Genomic DNA, 18,219 nt, shown 5'->3' with positions numbered 1-18,219 from the left:
TATCTGCATCTCTTGTATCTGAGAGTTAGGCAGTTTTGGATAGTACGGTTAGGGGGATACAGTAGCCAAAGAAGCTATTGCAGAATTGGTGAAGAAAATTCATGCCTTGTCCCTCTGAATAAAAAGGAAGATGCAATACTGCAAACTATAAGGCATTACAGTAGGTTGCAAAGCTATTTATTACTGTATTTTTCTGAGAAAAATTATTAGAGCACAATTAATTCTGCCATGAATAACTCAGCATGAAATCCCACCCCCGAACATGCATACAAACATAGACACACACAGAGTAGCCTTTGGTAAAGTACAAATTCTACAGAGATTCCAAACCCACAGAGCTGTCTAGGGGAACATGGTTGTCTCTTACCATGCCGAGCGGTAATAAGAATTCTCAGACATGTGGGTTAAGTGTACTGATGCAGTATTACACTCAAATCAGAGCAGAGAGAATTTTAGCTATCCAAAGATCAGCAGGGATGGATCAAATAAACATTCTATGTAAGGAAATTAACCAACCTTTGTTGGCACATGCCATCCATTTGAGGTTATCAGCAAAGGCAGCTTCTCTTCCTATCAGGTAAGTGAAAATGCGAACCTGAAAATGCAACAGTAGATTTCTATCAGTGAGATGTAGATGTGCATTAAAAGGCAATATTGCAAAATAAATAAATGTATATATAAACAAACAATGAATGTATGTGTTGTTCTTGTTTATTTATTTATTTATTTTAATAGAATTTATGGACTGCCTTTTTGGACTCATAAGGGCCACCAAAGTGGCTATTTATATTATTTATAGTTTCAAGGCAGATTACACAGTGTAAATCGATGTTAACAACAGGGTGGGATATCCAATAATAATGTAACATGTAACATGATTAGGATTGTATAAATCTGAAACAAAGCATAAAGATTGACATGGCATGTTAAGTGATGCAGAAATTACAGAGTATGATCAGTGCTTTTTTGTAAAAAAAAAAAAAAAAGCCAGTACTCATATATGAGCTTGTTCCAATTTCCACCAATTCCTCCTTCCCTCTGCAGATCTCCACTAAGCTGTTCCTGCAGCTCCACTCTCCCTTTCTCTGGCTGGGGGGAGTGGCGCAGAGTATGACTATTAGGTCTTGGGAGAGCCACTAGAGATGGGCACGAACAGCAATGCGAACAAGCTGCTGATTGCGAACAAGCTGTTTGTGAGGCCCCATTCTAAATGAACAGGTGGTCATTGCAAGCATTGTTTGTTGCTGTTTGTTGCTGTTCATCAAGCCAGACAGTCTGGCACCTGCAATCAATTCCCTTGGCAACTTAGGCAGGGATTGTCTGAACTCTGTCTGAACTCCTGCTGTTGCCCTGGAAACCCCAATCTAAGCCCAATTTAGCTTGATAGGCAGGTCTTCCTTTCAAGTGTGGTGCTCCAAATTTGTTACAAGGAAGCAAAGGCCAGTGGGGGGGGGGGGCTCCCAGTTCCGACTTTGCAGGCAGTGGAGAGACAGTTCCTGTTGGCATTTTGATAGAGAGGGTGCATTGGAGCTTGAATTTGTGTGTGGTGGGATAGGGATCTACCCCTTCAGGTTCCAGGGCTGCTGCCAGGCTCTGGGGCCAAGCTATTATTTATTATTGGTACCTTTCCTGGTGCCTGCTCAGGTCAGGTTTCTGGGAGCGGTGCAGTAGGGATCTTGACCAAACTTGGATGATGGCTGGAGGAGAGCCTGCTGGCCCCCACGAACACCCAACCACAAACATGTTCATGAACATGGCCATGTTTGTGGTTGTTTGTGAGTCCCTGCTCATGGATGGCAATGAACAACGAACATCATGTTCGTTTTTTTTCTGTTTGTGCCCATCTCTAGAGCCCCCCCTCTCTCACACACACAAAGGTGCCAGTACTCAGTACCAGAACTTCTATCACAAAAAAAGCCCTAAGTAGGATCATTCATACAACAGATAGTACATACTATACACAGTAGTATAGTCTATAGTCAATTCACGGAACTGAAGCATCTTTCTGAACCATTCTGTTATAATATAGCCCTATTACCTGAGTATATAATATAATACACTCTATTTCTGAACACATACAACTGAGAATAAAGTCTACTTTTGTCTTGAGTGAGTGAATTTAAGATAGTGGCCTAGTTTGATATTTATACCAAACATTCAATGCTGGATTTTCCCCCCTCTTTTTCTTAACAATGATGATCAAAAACACCTGGCATTTTGCCAAAATCATGAGTAAGCATAAAATAAGTAATTAAAGCCATTGATGTACAAAATGAAATCACATGATACAGAGGTCTTTTGTCCAGTTCACATTTAGCATTTTTCTCTTGTCTGAGGCTTGCATTTAATTACTGAACAAATTATTACTGCAGATGTGGAATATGAGACAAAATATTGGCAAAGTTGCTTGTCTCCAAGATGTGTGAGCTTATATATTAAGTCTTCGAACAATAAAGAAAGAAGGATAAGCTCTTCCAAATAATCTCCTACCCTCACTATCCTGGAAAGAAAAACCAGAGAACTCTCCAGTTCAGTCTCTGTTCATGAGGTTGACAGTTAAATCATGCTCAACCTTGCACAAGACCCAGTTTTATAAGAAAGAAATAAAAAAAACAGTGATCCTATTAAAGTCAAGAAAAAGAGTTGTGCAAATCACACCTTTGAAAAAAATGTGTTCATAGGTCACAGTAAAGTGAAAAGCAGACTAGGACAACAAAAAGAAACAGTTTATAATAACTGGGACTATTGCAGCTCCCACAGCTAACAAAACCTCATTTTTAAAGGTTCTGTAGTACATCAATTTTAGGAATCTTCTAGTTACTTAATCACAGAAATACCAACAGCATACAAAACTACAATGCTGCTTTTGTATGCAATGGCTGAATATTTTCCTTGGGAAAGAATTTTTTAAAATTCAAAATGAATTAGGATTCAGAAAGGCATATTTTGTAGGATTTTCCTTCCACCTAGTCTTATTTACACAAATTATTCACCCAGGCAATCTCTTTTGATGAGAAAAGATTGACTTTTATTCACAGAGAATGTTTCAATTACAGGTAGAGAAAGCAAGTAGCAACATATACAAACCAGTTCTGTTTATCAACTAAACAGCCTGAGCCTGTTATAAAAGGATCCAGTATGGAACTAGTAATAGAGCAGTTTGACTGGGTGTATCAAGTGAGAAAGGTGGACAATACAGCTTGTTTAGTGGTTTGGCTGGACACCAATATCCCCTCCCCTGTTTAATAACAGATCATGTCCTACTTAATGCTAGATGTGAGAATAACAGCATCTACCAGCGCCACCCACTTGCCACTCCACATAACTGGTCACCAGTTCCCATTGATATTTTCTCCAACATTTTGCTGGGTAGTTTTCAGGTCCTAATTTTAAATTAGTGTAGAGCACTGAAGAAATAGTCCTCCATTGTCTTTCATTGACAATCTTCCATTTAATTAATTAATTGACAATTTTCCATTTAATGATTTAAAGTTTATGCAGAATTACTCCAGTCTAGGCTCATTAATTTCAATAGGCTTAAACTAATAATAACAACAACATTCGATTTATATACCGCCCTTCAGGACAACTTAATTATTTTTATCCTGCCTTTTCTCCCCACTGGGAACCCAGAGCAGCTTACATCATTCTCCTCTCCTCCATTTTTCCTCACAACATGGTCAGGTAGGTTAGTCTGAGAGAATGTGACTGACCCAAGGTCACCCAGTGAGCTTCCATGGCAGGGCAAGAATTTGAACATGTGTCTCCCAAATCCTAATCCAACACTTCAGCTGCTACACCACACTGGCTCTTAATTACTGATTTACTGAATTGTTGGATTATATATATTACCAAGACAAAACACACATAGTGAAAGAAGCTTCTTCATATTTCCAGTCGTGTGAGGGAAAAATTACACTAGTGAAATTATGGAACCTCAGCTATTGAAATGGTTAGTGTTTAAGGAAATTATTTATTTAGTGTGGGGTAACACTCTGGAGATTCCAAAACAGTTGTGCCTTAAAACATCAAACGAATTAACAATTCCGAAATCTGCTGTGTGCCTCAAACTGGCTATCAACCAACATGTCTGTTCTCAACAGAAGAAATGTCCAGCGGATGTGTTGCAAAATGACTTTCTCATTCCAACTGCTTACCTATCACTACTACAGCTACAGTAAACAAAGTGTTTAATCTGAAAATAAACTGGAGATTTATATCCAAAGAATGCCACATAAATCATTGTCAATGTTTATCTCTGGAAAAAATGTGCAGAAATATACTCTAAGTGGAGACTGAATCAATCAGAAAGATTTATGTTTAGTAGTCTCTTTTAATCTCCAAATAATCAAACAACCACCATGCTCAGAATATAAGTAGCACCGCCTCCTCTACAGCAGAGTCAGGGGGGATAGTCAAATGAGGCAAAAGTCCGAAGGAGCAAGCAAACTTCTTTAAACATGCAAGTACTAAACTTGCAACAGGATTTTCCTATTTTAAAAAGACAGCCATTTTAGCCATTTGATGAACTTGCTTTATTGTATTAACTGCAGACAGTGTTCCTTTTGTGAATGTGAACATGGTTCACTGGGACAATATTCATCTATGTCTAGGTGCAGACTGGACTTTATCTGGAAAATCAATGACATGGGTTGGATCTAACCAGGTTTTCACTGGTGAAAAAGTAAGGAGGGAGTCTCCATTGACTAGCAAAAAGCTATGCTGAGGATTATGGGATCCATCTGCATGGACAAAAGTCATGTGGGATGGGCTTCTGTAATAAGAAGGGTAATTGGAAAAGGCTGAGTGAAAAAGCTAGCTGGGACCAACCCCATTGTTCTGAATCTACATGCATTGAATCTGGTTCCATTCAAACATGTTGAAGGTAGGGCAGCCAGGGAGAGAGGTTGGAGGGATAAAGTACTTTCTCCCCCTGCATTCTACCTGTCACAAGTGAAGCTTAGTAGATTTAATGCAAATCACCTCACAGTCATTTACTAGATATTATTTGTGATGCAGCTAGTGATGAGACACCCTCCCTATGTAATGTATCCAAGCATTAAAGCATTATTCTTCTCATATACGTTACTTACACACAATGGTTTTGTGAACCTGTGTTAGCACAATATTATCTGAAAAGCCAGAGATTGTCTGGCTTTGCTACAGGTCCCTATTTCCTACTTTTACATCTTCTATAAATGTGTCCTGAGCTACCCTTTCTGGCATCTAGTGCTTTGGTGTTAGACGAAGTTAAAATCTTTTTTAAAAACCCACTAATGGTTGCTCTAATTTTTCTAATTAACTTTTTCTTCCCAAATCTTTTTTTTATTATTGCAGGTGATCTTCCATCAGATGACAGACTTATTTATACACACTTCTGTCTACATCTCAGCTATGATATTTCCACTAACTTGCTATCTTCATGTATGAAGGGATCAGGCTTAAATCAAATTTATAAATTAGGTGTCTGACTCACGCAACTGGGAATATATTCTGAAAAGAAGCCTGACCAGATACATCTTTAACAAGATGAGAGAGAAATTCTTTATTTTTAATGCTAATCTTTCCTTAGATTCCAGAAGCCAGGACATGAACTTTGGGTTGGACATAGATTTGTATACCAAAGTTTGCATTAATCACAGTGCAAACCATGGTGCAGGCAAGTTGCTCACTACTCTCTTGCCTCTCTGATTACAAGGTTATGGACAAGCTTGCTGGAGTCCTCCTACACAAGTTCTCCAGAAAGCACCACTTAGGTAAGCACAACTGGATTCTGCCATGTAGCTTGCTGGGTGACCTGAGGCCATTTACTCTTCACAAAGTCGTTGGATAAAGTGGCAGGAAGAGAGCAATGTGTCCTGTCTTCAACAACAGGGAGGAAGAGCAAGTTTAAAAATGCATTAGGGAATCAGTCTGGACAAAAGGTAAAGTGGTTATTTTAATGTCATTTCAATATATTTTGTCACTTGCTTTGGATCCTGAGCTGTCAGGAGAATTGTATGCATATTAAACTACATGTTGCTTTATGCACACAGTTACTTTCCAGTTTTGTTTTTATTTTGTAAAGCTTCACGTTTGTGACCACATATATACACAGGTATCATATGGTGAAATTTCTAATGGTATATGGAAATAGGTGAAGCCTGGAGTTCTCTCCAAATTGCAACTGATATTCAAGATACAGAGATCAGTCTCCCTGGAAGAAATGGCATATTTGGTGAGCAGCTGTGCTGGAATGCAGGCAGGGAGACAGCCACAAGCCTCTCCAGCAGTCCGAGTTCAAACAAGACGATAAGGGAGTGAGCCAGGAGCGTAGTCCAAGGAGCCGAAATGCGGGGGTCAGAGCCGAAAAGCAGTCAGAGCAGAATGGAGTCGCAGTGGAACCAGGCAGGTCTGTGCACAGGTGCTTCTGCACTGAAGGGGAGAGCGTCTTGGCTTAAGAGTTCTCACCTGCAGGACGGGGCTGCACTCTGTTACAACTCAAGGTCGTTCCGACGCTGCTTGAGTGCCTGAAGCCTTGCACTTCGCCTCCTTTCCTGTGCAGCAAGCCGCTGCCTCCCTCTGCGCTGCCTATCAGGTTCGGGGGAGCTAGGTGGGGATGTTGCCCTAGCCTCAGGAGCTGGTGCAGGTAAAGGGGCAGCTTCTGTCCCTGAGTCTGCCCTGGATTCCTCAACCTGCTCTGGCAGGGATTCCTGCTGCTCCAGTCCCTGCTGGTTTTCCAAGCAGCTGACGCTGGAGGAGCTTGGAGTATTCCCACTCCTGTCGTCCTCCCCAAGGTCTTCGTCCTCCGAGGACTCAGAGGCCACGACAGCAGCCTCTATAGCACCTCATCATCGTTGAGCCTACCTTCTCCATCCTCCACCTTCCACTGGCACTATGCCTACAAACATGAATTAGGGTTTCATATGAGGAAGAGCTGGCAATCTCTCTCCTTTTTCTGCTTCCTCATAAGGACCTTACTTTCCCCTGTATGTAGGATAGCCTGTTCTAAGTTGGGAAATTCTTGGAGCTTTGAGGGGTGGCACCTGGGGAGGGCAGGGGCTGGGAACAGACTGCAGTGGGTATGCCATAGAGTCCACCCTCTAAAGCAGCCATTTTCTCCATGGGAACTGATTTCTGTCATCTGGAGATCAGTTGTAATTCCAAGAGATCACCACACTCCAGCTGGATGTTAGCACCCCTACCTGTATCCTCTCCCCACACTATTTCCTCCTAGAGCCAGTTTGTTGTAGTGGTTAAGAACGCAGGACTCTAATCTGGTAGAACTGGGTTTGATTCCTCACTCCTCCACTTGAAGCCAGCTGGGTGACCTTGGGTCAGTCACAGCTTCTAGGAGTTCTCTCAGCCCCATCCACCTCGCAGGGTGTTTGTTGTGGGGATAATAATAACATATTTTGTAAGCTGCTCTGAGTGAGTGTTCAGTCATCCTGAAGGGTGGTATATAAATTGAATGTTGTTGTTGTTATTTCTCTCCTTCTGGCAGCCTCCATAACTTCACTTTCCTTTGCTTCTTTCTCTCCTTCCCACCTACAACCAACCAACCAAACTTTTATCTGCACCCCCCCCCCCAATCTTCAGCTATATTTATTATTTACTTCATTCATATCCAACTTTTCTCCACAACGGGGGCCCAGAGCAGCTTAAATCATTCTCATCCATTTTATCCTCACAACTACCCTGTGAGGTAAGTTAGACTGAGAATGTATAACTGGTTCAAAGTCACCAAGTAAGGTTCCACAGCAGAGTGGGAATTCAACTCTGAGCCTCACAGACCCTAGTTTGAAACTAACTATTACTCTAACAATTACACCACACTGGCTTTCATAGAGTGACTGCTGTTGAATAGTAGCAATCAGCTGTGTGTGAGAGATCCATGCAAGCTGTGTAGTAGCAAGTGATCTAACGGTTGCTGCTGGGCCTGGCCCCAATGAGGCCTTCCTTAAAATAGAAAACAGCCCTATAAAAGACCTGACTCCCTCTCCCTGCCTTTTCCTGCTAGAAACCAAGGCTTGAAGGCTGGCAATACTGTTGTGATTGCCAAGCAACAGCCACTGATGGCATCCATTTCTTAAAACTACAGGCATTCCTTCATTATTGTGTGTGGGGGGGAATCCCAATGCTTTTTTTAATTTCAGATTTTTTAATGTAAACCTGGGGCTTTTCTCAATTTTGTAGAAAGATAGCTCTTGTCAGTCCATGACTCCAGTCTCTAGATTTAACTATCCACAGATGAGGCCACACTGAGAATTAGATATATTGATAATGTAATGAGAGGATTCCTTCTACAGCTGACAATGGAAAGTTCATTATTCCCCACAGGAGCTTTTTGTGGGCCTCAGGTCTCTGCTTGATTCTCAACAGCTGGCCAAATAATAATTTTAATTACCTATATTTACTAGAGGGAAAGGAGGGACTTCTGCTTGCAGCTGCCAGGGAAATAGAGACCTTTGGCTACAGCTGCAAGCCATTTCCATGGACAGCTTTGGCCAGGCAAATTTCCCTATTCTGTTTCTTTCAAGAAAGAACAGCTGCCTTGATAGCAAAATGATCAAGTCATCTTAGACTTCATATTGTCAATAGCTAACATACAAAATAGCCATCATGCAGACTTCAAAACATAAAAAATAATAGACATGTTTGCAGAGTAGTCATTAGTATTAGGGAAAACCATCCATTAAAAGGAACTGTTGTATGCATAACGTTTCTTTGGAATTCACTTCAGCTGATGAATTTAAATAATTAATACCCTGCGGGTTTCAGTGGAGTAGGACTTTAAAGTGAGTTAAATGAGTTCATGTCTCATTTATGTTCATGAGATCCCTGGTCCATTTACGGGGGTCACCAATAACTGGGACAGGGACAGATTTCATCACTCTGTGTCCCTATTTGCAATCCCCCTTGGAAAAAAATCAATGGCTCCCAATAGTTTCTTCAACGAAAGTGCTTCAAAAAGTAATACAATTCTTTCTATCCTTGTCTTCTTTGCCAATTAGATGAAATATATTTTGTTAAAGTGCTTTCTAAAACACTGCATAAACACATCACTCGGCAAATTATTTTTCTTTAAAAGCTCAAGTCAGAAGACTATACATTTATCCATGATTAAACCTTGGAACTCAGGAGATTAATAGTCTCCCTGAAGGATTTGCTTCATTGCCAGTCCTCACAAATTTACATTGTGGGGTTCCCTTCTCAAGCTTTTTACACACACCCCAAAAGGAACTGAGTGTGTTAACACTTTCTAAATGACAAATATGGGTAGGAAAAGATTGGTGAAGAAAACACAAGGAAGAAAAAAAATTCAAGCACTCAAAAATGTAAGAGACTTATATAATACCCTTGATTATGCCAAATATATAGTTATACAGAAACATTTTCAAATGTAAGGCATACTCGGAACTAGACATAATTAACAGAACTACTATATTTTTCCCCAAGTGTAACCATTTAATTTTACTAATATTCCTGTTATGTATACCAGGAAGAAAAAAATTTCATCTTTTAATTAAAGACCTGTGATCTGCAATAACAACAGCAAAATATTTATTAAATCTGGTAGGGTGTTTCTTTGCAGGGGAGGGGGTGCTATTTGTTTATAGCCAGGGCACTGTGTCTTTTCCTCCATCTATGGTAAATGTCAAAAAACTTGTACAATTTGACACCAGTAATTTCTAATATTCTGGGATGAAATCAGAAAATTCCAGAACCTTCTGAGATATTTTGCCGAATTGAATACTTTTGTTAAATGACCAGATTCCATCATCCACTAGTATATGGGGATATTTACCATGGCTGGTTTAAAAATGTTAAACTTTTGACAGAAAATTGATGACATGGTATTTCCAGCATAATACTTATGTAAAATAATTACACTGCTTTTCCGATTTGCTCATATATAGACCAAAAAATAATACCATGTTAATGCTGATAGTGCTTCTGCCAAGAAAAGTGGAGACAATGATCCAGAAAGCTGAACAAAACAGATTATGACTCTGCCAAATATCATGAGGTTCATTTTTCAAAGCTGAAGGGGTGGAGGTGGGGATGCAAAAGTTTTCTACAAAAGAGCGTTTTTCTTCAAGAAAAGCAATCAGTTCTCGCTGAAATTGTGGTATATGCCCCATTCTTGGCAAAGCACTCGTTACACATAGCACTATGAATTACCCCCTTTAAACTAATGATAGGAAAGGAATATACAGAACGTTGCCTTCTTTAAGGCAGCAATGACTAAAGACAGGGATGTTTTCACACCCCTTTGTGTGTTCCCCAAATATCACTGAAAATGGTGCCTAGTCTACCCTTTTCACAATGTGGGAAAGTTTTTGTGAAAACTCAGCCCTAAAAGACATTTTATGCATACTTCTTGAGCGTTACTAGATTTGTTGCAGTTTTTGCACGGACTGAAATTCATGCTGCAACACAAGTTTGCATATTCCCTTTTAATAAACTTTTTTACCTCGAAAGTTTGGGGTACATTGCCCGTACCAATGCAAATTCTCCACCTAACAGAGTGGCTTTCTTATATCATTGCCTCTCATTCTGATTTACCCTTCATTATTTTTTTGTCAAACAAAGATCATCATTTTATGTACCTTTACTAAGGATAAGGAATAACTCATACTGAAATCAGTGGCAGTAGCTTCATAGTAAAACACTTTTGAGCTTTTGAGGGACAGAGCATAAGTATGCAACAAATAAACTCAGTACATGTACAGGAAGAAACTACTGCATCTTTTTGTACAATAAAATGAAATTGTTACTGTCTAACCCATATCCATAGACACACAGTCTTCATAGTTACTACTACATTTAATGCCTTCCATACTCTGGCTTGATTCCTTTATGAAGAGGTCTCTAAAATGTTCTCCATGTTAAGGTTCTTAAAAATGTCGCATATGCCTTAAAAAGATTTAGAAAACATGAAGATTCCTTTTACCTTTATTTATTTTTATTAATTAATTTATTTATGTCATTTATAGTCCGCCTTTCTCACTGAGACTCAAGGTGGATTACATAGTGTGAGATTAGTACAATTAGTGGCAAGGACAAGGGCAAGCATTTCCATACAGTGGCAAGGACATTTCCATAAACAATGTCATGGGGTAAATGATGAATATAAATATAAAAAGCCTGTGTATGGGCTGCTGTTGATTTCGCCCATGTACAGGCTGGCACCTGCAAGACACCCTGTTCAGATGAGTGAAGCTGCCGTGGAGGGACATAGGGAAAGACGTGGTCCCATAGGTATGCCGGACAAAGGCCATGAAGGGCTAACCAATACCTTCAACTGAGCACGGTAACTGATAGGTAGCCAGTGGAGTGACTCCTGATAATAGTTGAGTCACAGCATTTTGCACCAATTGGAGCCTCCTAGTTAACTTAGATGGGAGACCCATGTATAATGCATTACAATAATTAAGTGTTGATGTTACCATAGCATGGATCCAGGAGGCCAGGTCAGCCATGTTGAGATAAGAACCCATTTTTCAGGCTAGAGTGAGATTGCAGTAAGCATTTTTTTGCAGCTGCCTTAACTTATTTTTCTAGTAGTAGCGCTGGGTCCTGTAAAACCCCTAGGCTCTTAACAGAATCTGCAAGGGTCAAATGAACTCCATCGAAAGTGAGGAGTACAATGTTTTTCAAGATCTCTGACTTTCCAACAAGCATTACTTCAGTCTTGTCTGGGTTCAATTTTAATTTGTTATTTTTCAGCCATTTCACTATGGCTGTCAGGCAGCGATCTAAGATTTCTACTGCATCTTGTGGGGACCTGGATAGTGAGATATAGAGTTGGGTATCATCTGCATATTGATGACATCCAACTCAATAGCTGCGAATGAGTTCTCCTAAAGGTTTTATGTAGAGATTGAATAACATGGGTGTACCTAGGTGCAAGACTTAAGGATTCCCCTCCTGCTCTCCTCTCCCCGCCCCCAGTCCATGAGAGTACAAGAGAAAGAATAAATAAAAAGATCAATGGGGACACCATGGCACCTTGCAGGTGATGTTGGGCCAGTCACACACACTCAGCCTATCTTACCTCAATGGGCTGTTGCAAAGAAAAAATGGAGAAGGGAAAATGTAATAAGCCATTTTGGGTCCCCACTGAGAAGAGAAGTGGGTTATAAATGAAGTACATAAATAAATAAATTTTATAGTGCTACTGATCTGAAATCTTATAAGAACAAAAACAGGACTTGTCCATTTACATCTTGAAGCTAACTATAAGAGGTAAGGTAGAAAACAGACCAAGGTTGAATTAACAATAGTGCCAAAAGGTACCCTACAGAGATTTTACACATAGCATTCCAGTATTTTCAAAAATATATGAAACAAGCAGAGGACCTGCAAGGGCTTGCAAGGGGCATCTCATTTTCTCTTCTCCCCATTATTTCCTCTTTCTGCTCCCTGAAAACCTGCACAGCCTCTCACCTTTCCCTGGTTCTTCTCTTCTTCCCACCCACCAGCAAGCGTACCTATATCATCCCCCTTGTCTTCAGTTTTCTATATCCCCAGGAAAACTCTGACCCAGTTGTGGGGTGCCGGCAGCCAAGCCAGGCCCAGTTACATGGAAGGGAACTTGCAAGGACTTGCAGTGGCTACTTCATTTCCCCGAGTCCCCCCACCACTATTTTCTCTTCCCCTTTTTCTAGTGACCCCCACCTTTACTTGCTTCTCTCCTTTCCTCCCATCCACTAACCAGCCTACCTACCTTTTATCTGTACCTCATCTTCAGCTATATTATTTATTTGCTTCATTTATAACCCTGTTACCAAAATGGTTGACCGTGTTTGTTCCCTGGCTTCAACAGGCATTTCTCTGGGTAAGTTGGAACTACAGTGGTGAACATCTGCATGGGAATCTTCACGCCTATCTATACTGGGGTCCTATGGGGGCACTCTTTCTTGCTACCAGGTGAAAACAACTTAAGAAGGGAAGACCTCTTGACCTTCCCATGTTCAATGTCATAATGGGGAATTAATGTTATTTTACCAACCAGAAAAAAATCAACAAGCCTAGTCATTTAATGCTTAAAATGTGGATTTACTATAGCAAAATAAATAAATGGAGGGATAGCAATAGTCTAGGAGGGGAGAGACAGTATTCGATTGATGCTACGTGTGTAGGGCCTTGGGTTAGGAGTGACACTGAACATGCCCTATTTCCCTATACCCTGGGATTATATTATGGACAGGGGTATGAGCTTCTGTATGACGTTTTGTATAAAAATTGAGACTGTGACTTTACGCTAGAGATGGGCACAATCCAAAAAAATTAACGATCCAGCTGATCGTGGATCGATACCGGCGACGATCCCGGATTAACGATCCACACCGATCATCTCCCGTTCCCGAGCCGTGGATCGTGGAGGCCAAAGCGGGCCGTGCTGCTATTCCCAGCTATGTGGGAAGGTGGGTGGTGGCGGCGGCCACCAGGCCTGGTGGGAACGGGGAGGCGGCGATGAGCCACCTCCCCTCAGGTCCCATTCATTAACACAGGAGGTCTGTGTTTGGCCGTCAGAGCTGCCTATCAGGGTTTGCAGGGATGCGATTGGAGTGCCCATGGCTACAGAATACCCCCTTCCCCTCCCTCCTCTGGGTGTCTTCTCCCAACTGGTGACTGCTTTGCTGCTCCGTGGTTGGAAGGAAGCCCTGATGATCAAGGAAAGCAGGGCTTCCATTCGGGTTTCCAGGGCAACAAAAGGAGGGCAAACAGAGCTCAGGCTTTCCCCTGGCTCCGTCGCCAGGGGAATAGATTGCTGGCGCCTGAGTGTCTGGATCCCCAATCCGAGCCCGAATGCAACGATCCAGGCCTCTCCCAGTCACTGGATCATTGGCCATGGACAACCACGATCCGCTGGGTCACGATCGCGCGATTGCCATTATCGTGGGATTTATTCGATCGTACTGTGGATCGTGTCTATCTCTACTTTACACCCCTCCACAATGGGAGCCCAAAGCAGCCACATCATTCTCTTCTCCTCCATTTTATCCTTACAACAATTCTATGAGATAGGTTAGATTGAGAATGCATGGCTGGAAAAAATTACCACGTCAGCTTCCACAGTAGAGTAGAGTTTTGAATCTGGGTGTCCCAGACGTTAGTTTGAAACTCTAACCATCACACCACTCAGGCTTTTTGTGAAGTGGCTGCTGTTGAACAATAGCAAGCAATTCGACCTGGGAGAGTCATGCAAGATGCATGGTACCAAGTTGCCACATGTTTGCTGCCAGGCCTGGCCTCTCTGAGTTCTCCCCTAAAGACCAAAACAACCCTGAAAAGGGCCCTGCCCCCCCTGCCTTTTGCTGATAGAAACCAAGTGTTGTGGTTGCCTAACAACCTTCATAACTCCCACCGACAGGGCATTTGTTTCTTAAAGTTACAGATGTTGCTTCTACCATTTTGGAGGGTTTTATCCCTTTCCCATGTTTTGTTTTTTAAAGATTTCAGAATTTTCTGCAAACCTGGGACTTTTTTCAGGTTTGTAGAAAGATCTGTCTTGTCTGTTCATGGCTCCAATCTCTGGATGTAAGTATCCATAGATGTGGTCGTGTTGAGAATAGGGGTGTGCAAGCCAAAAATTTTCGGCTATAGCCGAAAGTAGAAAGCCGAAAGAAGATTCTCTATCGTTAAAGCCGAAAGCCGAAACAAGAATCTCTTTCGGCTTTCGACTTTCGGGATTCTTTCGGCATTATTTCGGCATTCTTTCGGCTTTTTTCTATGGGAAAATGCCTCCGTCTTCCAGGACGCCTGGAGGAGGCATTTTCCCACCGAATAAGCCCAAAATTGGTGGGGACCTTCCTCTAACCCTTCTCTAACAACCACCCAAGTTTCAGACAGATTGGACTTTGGGGGGCCATGTTATGGCCCCCCAAAGCAGGTCCCCCCATCCTCCCATAAGAAAGCGAAGGAGCAGCATATTGTTAGCATGCTGCTGCTCATCTTTCTTCATTATTTCCTATGAGGAAAAAATGAAGAGGCAGGCTTCCTTTGCCAGGGGTGGCATTTTGCATGCAAAATGCCCCCTTACCCTCAGGGGCCCTTCTCCCACCCCTCCTCCCACCCCCCACCAAGGCTCAGCCTGCTCCCACTTGGGGGGGCCATTTCATGGCCTCCCCAAGTAGGTGCTCTGCTCTAATCTCTACCACTGACAGCTGGGGGAGGCTTGTGTTGCCAGGGGTGGCATTTTGCATGCAAAATGCCCCCCAACCCTCTGGGGCCCTTCTCCCACCCCTCCTCCCACCCCCCACCAAGGCTCAGCCTGCTCCCACTTGGGGGGGGGCATTTCATGGCCTCCCCAAGTAGGTGCTCTGCTCTCATCTCTACCACTGACAGCTGGGGGAGGCTTGTCTTGCCAGGGGTGGCATTTTGCATGCAAAATGCCCCCCAGCCCTCTGGGGCCCTTCTCCCACCCTTCCTCCCACCCCCCACCAAGGCTCAGACTGCTCCCACTTGGGGGGGGGCATTTCATGGCCTCCCCAAGTAGGTCCTCTCAGCCCCTAAAGTCCACCCCTTACAGCCCCACACAAACCCAATTCCCCCCCAGCTGCCACACACAGACCCAAATCCCCACATTAGCCCCTCACAGACCCAAATCCACCCCCACCTGCCCCACACCCATAACCCCAGGAACAGGCTGGCAAAGGCCAGCCCTCTCCCTTTGTTCCCTATGCTGGGAACTTCTAAACTCTCTTTCCCTGGGCAATTCTGCACAGCCCAGGGGTGCCACAATGGTGGGCACACTTCTGAGTGCCAGCTGGTCCCTGTGAAAGAGCACCTGAACCACAGACACCCTCCCTCAAATTCCCCCACCACCTACAGAGATGGCTGGCCAGCCAGCCCCATTGTTCCCTATGATGGGAACCAACTGCACAACAAAGAATAAAACAAGAACAACACAAAATAAAGTTTTAAAAAAATTATTTTCTCCCTTCCAAAGTACAAGTAGGCAAAGCATTATGACACATTACACCAGCAGTCCCCCACACAGAAAAATTAAAACAAAACTCACTTAACATCAGAGAATCACAAAACACGATTCCTGTCAAAAACACTTTATTTCTTGAACAGCTTTAGGTTACACAGCAGGGGGGAACACCAAAGGGCATGGCAGCACTATCTTACACAAAAATAACACAACTCACTTAACATCAGAGAATCACAAAAGCACAATTCCTGTCAAAAACACTTTATTTCTTGAACAGCTTTAGGCTACACAGCAGGGGGGGGGAACACCAAAGGGCATGGAAGCAGTATCTTACACAAAAATAACACAACTCACTTCACATTAAAGAATCACCCCAAAAAATTGCTGTCAAAAGCACTTTATTTCTGTAACTGCTTTAGGTTACACAGTAGGAAGGCACCACAGAGAAGGAAAGCAGTGTACTACACAAAAATAACACAACTCACTTCACATCAGAGAATCACACAAACACAATTGCTGTCAAAAACGGTGAAGTGGGTTGTATTATTTTTTGTAGTACATTGCTATCATGTCCTGTTGTGCCCTCCTACTGTGTAACCTAAAGCTGTTCAAGAAATAAAGTGTTTTTGCCAGGAATTGTGTTTTTGTGATTCTCTGATGTTAAGTGAGTTGTGTTATTTTTTTGTAAGATAGTGCTGCCATGCCCTTTGGTGTTCCCCCCTGCTGTGTAACCTAAAGCTGTTCAAGAAATAAAGTGTTTTTGACAGGAATTGTGCTTTGTGATTCTCTGATGTTAAGTGAGTTTTGTTTTAATTTTTCTGTGTGGGGGACTGCTGGTGTAATGTGTCATAATGCTTTGCCTACTTGTACTTTGGAAGGGAGAAAAAAAATTTAAAACTTTATTTTGTGTTGTTCTTGTTTTATTCTTTGTTGTGCAGTTGGTTCCCATCATAGGGAACAATGGGGCTGGCTGGCCAGCCATCTCTGTAGGTGGTGGGGGAATTTGAGGGAGGGTGTCTGTGGTTCAGGTGCTCTTTCACAGGGACCAGCTGGCACTCAGAAGTGTGCCCACCATTGTGGCACCCCTGGGCTGTGCAGAATTGCCCAGGGAAAGAGAGTTTAGAAGTTTCCAGCATAGGGAACAAAGGGAGAGGGCTGGCCTTTGCCAGCCTGTTCCTGGGGTTATGGGTGTGGGGCAGGTGGGGGTGGATTTGGGTCTGTGAGGGGCTAATGTGGGGATTTGGGTCTGTGTGTGGCAGCTGGGGGGGAATTGGGTTTGTGTGGGGCTGTAAGGGGTGGACTTTAGGGGCTGAGAGGACCTACTTGGGGAGGCCATGAAATGCCCCCCCTAAGTGGGAGCAGTCTGAGCCTTGGTGGGGGGTGGGAGGAAGGGTGGGAGAAGGGCCCCAGAGGGCTGGGGGGCATTTTGCATGCAAAATGCCACCCCTGGCAAGACAAGCCTTCCCCAGCTGTCAGTGGTAGAGAAAAGAGCACCTACTTGGGGAGGCCATGAAATGCCCCCCCCCAAGTGGGAGCAGTCTGAGCTTGGGTGGGGGGTGGGGGGAAGGGTGGGAGAAGGGCCCCTGAGGGCTTGGGGGCATTTTGCATGCAAAATGCCACCCCTGGCAACACAAGCCTCCCCCAGCTGTCAGTGGTAGAGATTAGAGCACCTACTTGGGGAGGCCATGAAATGGCCCCCCCAAGTGGGAGCAGGCTGAGCCTTGGTGGGGGGTGGGAGGAGGGGTGGGAGAAGGGCCCCTGAGGGTAAGGGGGCATTTTGCATGCAAAATGCCACCCCTGGCAAAGGAAGCCTGCCTCTTCATTTTTTCCCCATAGGAAATAATGAAGAAAGATGAGCAGCAGCATGCTAACAATATGCTGCTCCTTCGCTTTCTTATGGGAGGATGGGGGGACCTGCTTTGGGGGGCCATAACATGGCCCCCCAAAGTCCAATCTGTCTGAAACTTGGGTGGTTGTTAGAGAAGGGTTAGAGGAAGGTCCCCACCAATTTTGGGCTTATTCGGTGGGAAAATGCCTCCCCCAGACGTCCGGGAAGACGGAGGCATTTTCCCATTGAAAAGCCGAAAGAAAGCCGAAAGAATCCCGAAACGTTTCGGCTTTTTTCTTTCGGCTACCCGAAACGTTTCGGCATTCCCCGAAACGTTTCGGCATTCCCCGAAAGAAGCCGAAACACTTTTGTTTCGGCATTCTTTCGGCATTCTGAATGCCGAAACGCACATCCCTAGTTGAGAATTAGATATATTGATGGTGAATATATGAGGCTGCCTTCA

The 18,219-nt window shown here is 43.2% G+C and overlaps 1 protein-coding gene across 1 annotated transcript in view; it reads right to left on the bottom strand.

Moving 5' to 3' along the window:
- Positions 1-18,219, bottom strand: part of CACNA2D3 (calcium voltage-gated channel auxiliary subunit alpha2delta 3) — a 1,057,886-nt gene that overhangs the window by 344,938 nt on the left and 694,729 nt on the right. The window contains exon 12 of the mRNA XM_054976383.1: positions 517-595. Coding sequence (XP_054832358.1) covers positions 517-595 — 79 coding nt within the window. The remainder of the gene's footprint in view (positions 1-516; positions 596-18,219) is intronic.

Source organism: Eublepharis macularius, chromosome 4, assembly GCF_028583425.1.
Source record: "Eublepharis macularius isolate TG4126 chromosome 4, MPM_Emac_v1.0, whole genome shotgun sequence".
In the NCBI taxonomy this organism is placed as follows: domain Eukaryota; kingdom Metazoa; phylum Chordata; class Lepidosauria; order Squamata; family Eublepharidae; genus Eublepharis; species Eublepharis macularius.
Note: the sequence above shows the minus strand (reverse complement) of the source record. Positions and strands in the feature narration are given on the sequence as shown.